The sequence below is a fragment of the Caenorhabditis briggsae genome (assembly GCF_000004555.2).
Source record: "Caenorhabditis briggsae complete genome, chrIV, whole genome shotgun sequence".
Classification (NCBI taxonomy): Eukaryota; Metazoa; Nematoda; class Chromadorea; order Rhabditida; family Rhabditidae; genus Caenorhabditis; species Caenorhabditis briggsae.
The window spans coordinates 13,998,075-14,002,739 of record NC_013487.2 but is presented as its reverse complement, the minus strand read 5'-3'; the positions used below and the strand labels follow the sequence as shown (position 1 = coordinate 14,002,739).

Here is a 4,665-nt window from a genome sequence, read left to right as displayed (position 1 = left end):
GGTGGCCGAACTTTTGCAAGTTGAGTTTTCTAGGCCACCAACTTTCATGGGCTCAAAATGCTCAGATTTTCAATTCAAAAATCCGCACCTTATTCTTCTTCTTTTTCAAGAGACGAGTCCTCTCTCGTCTCGCCATTTCTTCCTCATCGTAGTCCGAATCGGAATCCGATCTGACGTCTTTCGCCTGTCCTCCAGTTGTCGTGCGGATGACGATGCGAAGAATGATAAATGTCCAGAAGATGTGCAAAAAGAACAGAGCGATGAGAGCGAAGACGATGAGTCGGGGAGCGTATGGTGGGCTCTGAAATATTGAATTTTTAGGATTTTATGTGTTTCCAAGTGTCCGGACGTCTTCTTTAACCGAATTTGAGTCACTTTCTACTCGAAATTCCAGGGAAAATTCCGAAAAAAGTGGGCGGAGCTTAAACAGTCTAGGCTCCGCCCTCTTTCTCAAATGTTTAGCGTCTATTTTGGCTGAATTTTCAGCTAAATTTCAGACAAAACTTAAGCCGAAAAATCGATCAATTTCAGGATTGCAATTTAGGCTCCGCCCCCTCTGACTCCGCCCACTTTTCACGGGAAATTTTTTGGGGGAATTTTCGGCCAAATTTTCAGCAATTTTTCCAGACTAATTTCAGTCATTTTCAGCTTAATTTCAGACCAGATATTTGGCGCCCATTTTAAGATTGAAAATCGGTCATTTTTAGGCTGAAAACTGCAGCTAATTTCGATGCTATTTTCAGATCATTTTTGTTTGATTTAAGGCTTTTTAGCTATTTTAAAGCCTATTTCCGTCTTTTTGCTCCTTGAGAGCTTACTTTTAGCTCAAAACTCACCAATCCCATATCCCAAATGACATAATCCGGTTGAATCAGAGCGGCCGCTTCAGTGACCGCTGATCGAATAACGACGAATGGATAATAGATAAGGCGGGTGAGGACCCAGGAAGTGAAGAAAAGGACAAACATGAAGTTTGTCATATTCTTGTTATGGGCATCATATCTGACCAATTTTCCACCCTCCAGGAAGACGTCCGACACGTCATGGGAGAGGAGAATCAGTGTTCCGACTCTGGAAAATTCTATTTTTTCAAAATTGTTCAATTGCGATAAAAATTGATATCACGACATGAAATGGGCTGAAAATGAGAATGCTAAAAGAAATGTTCCAAAAAGGTCAAAACTGGAAAAAAAAATTTTTCGGAATTTTTCCGAAACTGAAAATTAACGATTTTCAGCGCAAAGAGCTGAAATTTCAAGAATTTCAGCCTGAAAAATCGATAATTTTCAGCCAAATCTCACCTAACAAAGTTTATAGTCCAACTGGACGAGAGCAAGAAAATGGTGATAACGTGATGGACCACAGCTGCCAGAAGTCTGAACGACGGACGTCGAAATACGAGCCGATGAGCAGCGAATAGTAGAAACCAGTCTCAATCATGTAGTACCACCTGGAAATATCGATTTTTGAATTTTTTGAAAAATTTCGAAAACTGCCAAATTTTTCGATTTTTTCAAATTTATCCAATTCTAATAAAAATTGATATCACGACCTGAAATAGACTAAAAATGAGAATACTGAAAGGAATTGTTGAGAAAAAAATTTTTGCTCAAAAATTCCAAATTTTTTTTTCAAATTTCGAATTTCGATAAAATTTTTCAGCATTCTCATTTTCAGCCCATTTCAGCTTGTGATATCATTTTTTATCGCAATCGGACAATTTTGAAAAAAATCGAAAAAAAATTTTTTTCAACTTTTTTTTTTTCAAATTTCGATTTTTGCGAAAAAATTACAGTATTCTCATTTTCAGCGCAGTTTAGCTCGTGATCTCGATTTTTATCGCAATCGCGGACAATCTTGAAAAAATCGAAAATTCAAAAAAATTTCAAAAAAATTTTTTGCAAATTTTTAATTTTTTTGAAAATTTCTTTCCTTACTCTAATTTTCAGCCGATTTCAGCTCGTGATATCAATATTCATCGCAATCGGACAATTTTGAAAAAATCGGAAAAAAAATGTTTTGGTCCAAAATTTAATTTTTTTTCAAAAATCCCCAAATTTTCCATTAATTCAAAATGCTCATTATTAAGTCATTGATATGGCTACACTATGTGTCATCATCTTCTCGTTTTCTTATCAATTATGTCTTGGTGACGTGGCAAGCAGAGAGAATGTACCTAAGGTGGCTGATAAGACAGTGAGAAAGACAGTAATAGAGTGAGACACGCAGAGAAAAAGAGCCGATTTTAGGCTAAAAATCGGCTCTTTTTTAGCTCAAAAATGCCCGATTTCCGCTGTTTCCAGCCGATTTTCAGCCCCAAATTTCCAAAATTTTTCAGATAATTTTCAGACGCAAATTTCAGACAAATTCTCACCAAATTGTGTTTGGAACGGGATGAAATGGATAACCAATCCAGCACTGTTTCACATCATACAACCACGACGCATCGATCATCACATACAATCCATAGAGGAAGGCGAATGTGTAATAACTGAATCTCCAGAAACATTCCAGAATCTTCTTGGCACGGGAGAGGCTCGCGAAACCGCCCGTCATGTGTTCCCACATCTGAAAATAGCGAAATTTAGGGAATTCAGAGCTAAAAATCCTGAAAATTCGCTGATTTTAGGCCATTTTCCATAGATTTCGGGCCATTTTTAAAGATTTTGGTCCATTTTTCTGGATTTTCGTCCATTTTTTATAGATTTTGGACCATTTTCCATGGATTTTCGTCCATTTTTCGTGGATTTTCGTCCATTTTTTATAGATTTTGGACCATTTTCCATGGATTTTCGTCCATTTTTCATAGATTTTGGACCATTTTCCATGGATTTTCGTCCATTTTTCATAGATTTTGGACCATTTTCCATGGATTTTCGTCCATTTTTCGTGGATTTTCGTCCATTTTTCATAGATTTTGGACCATTTTCCATGGATTTTCGTCCATTTTTCATAGATTTTGGACCATTTTCCATGGATTTTCGTCCATTTTTCATAGATTTTGGACCATTTTCCATGGATTTTCGTCCATTTTTCATGGATTTTCGTCCATTTTTCATAGATTTTGGACCATTTTCCATGGATTTTCGTCCATTTTTCATGAATTTCGGGCCATTTTTCATGGATTTTCGTCCATTTTTCATGGATTTTAGACCGTTTTCCATGAATTTTGAGCCAATTTTCGTGAGTTTTGGACAATTTGTCATGGATTTTGGTGAATTTTTGATCTTTTTCGTGCTAACATTGGCTTCTTTTTAGGCGTAATTTTCATGTTTTTGAGTCTAAAAATGAGCAGGAAAATTGAATTTTTTGAATTTAAAAATTGGAAAATTCAATTTTCGAGCTCAATTTTGAGCTATTTTGGGCAAATTTTTTCAGAAATTTTCAGCCGAAAATTGTCATTTTTTGGCTATTTTTCTCGATTTTTAGCGATTTTTTCATCTAATTTTGATAAGATTTCAAACGTTTCTCGAGCAAAATCAATTTAAGGATTTCAATTATTTTTGAGCTATTTTTTTTGGACTTTTTTTTCAAGGATAATCTCAAGGATAATTTTTTGTAAAATTTCGAAAATTCATCAAAACTCACACATCCCAAAAGTGTGATATTCTTCCTCGATGCATATGCATTCGTTCGAAAATAGAGATAGGTGACGCCGACGGTTGATTCCCAGATGATTCTGCAGAATATTGATTTTTTCGGGATTTTCGGTCAATTTTCCAAAATTTGCCAGTTGAGAATTATCGATTTTTCGCTAGATTTTCAGTCAAAAACCGTCAAATTTGGGAGTTTTTGGGCGATTTTATTTTGTATTAAAAAGGGAATTTCTGAAATTTTCAGCCATTTTCTATTTTTTCAGAAAAAAATTATCGATTTTTCGCCAGATTTTCGGTCAAAAAATCGTCAAATTCGATATTTTTTAACCATTTTTCTCTTTAAAATAAAATTTTCGCGATTTTCAGTCAATTTTCTCAATTTTCAGACAAAAATTATCGATTTTTTTGCTAGATTTTCAGTCGAAAATTGCCAAATTTGACTGTTTTCCAACGATTTTCTTCTCCAAAAATGACATTTTAATTTAATGAATTTTCATATATATTTCGCTAAAAAAATCGATCAAATTCTGTCAATTTCCCATCTCAAATTATCGATTTTTTGCTGGATTTTAAACCAAAAAGTGCCAAATTCAATTGTTTTCAATCGATTTTTCTCTTCAAAAATGTCATTTTTCGACAAATCTCCCCCAATTTTTCGTGTCCAAAGCGATGATTTCCATGATTTGTGCCCCCCCTTTGTGTGCATTCCGTCGCTCAAAAAGAGTCAAAAACCGGATCGAACACAGACTACTGTGTCCTATTTGTTTTGGAAGCGAAAGTTGCAAAAAGAAAGGAAAATTTAACGAAAAATAGGGAAAAATGGCTTAAAAATACAAAAAAAAAACTTAAAAATACCCAACATTTCAGCAAAAATCAATAATTTTGGGATTTTTCAAAAATTTGAATTTTCGCGTTCAAAAATTTTAAAAAATTCAAATTCCTCGTACCTAATAATAACCAATGGAATCGCCAAATAGATCGGGACCAGCAAATCGGCGAATTTCGATGGGACTTCTGGCCAAGTGACGTTTCTCGGCAGCCAGTATGGCTCGTGCCAGAAGTAGGACAT

General features: G+C 34.9%; 1 protein-coding gene across 1 annotated transcript in view; it reads right to left on the bottom strand.

The window, feature by feature from the left end:
- Positions 1–4,665, bottom strand: part of Cbr-hyl-1 — a gene marked incomplete at both ends in the record, with an annotated part of 5,695 nt that extends 1,030 nt beyond the window's left edge. The window contains 6 exons of the mRNA XM_045236162.1: positions 89–301; positions 837–1,071; positions 1,352–1,450; positions 2,375–2,568; positions 3,589–3,679; positions 4,544–4,665. Of these exons, the coding sequence (XP_045095756.1) occupies positions 89–301; positions 837–1,071; positions 1,352–1,450; positions 2,375–2,568; positions 3,589–3,679; positions 4,544–4,665 (954 nt within the window). The remainder of the gene's footprint in view (positions 1–88; positions 302–836; positions 1,072–1,351; positions 1,451–2,374; positions 2,569–3,588; positions 3,680–4,543) is intronic.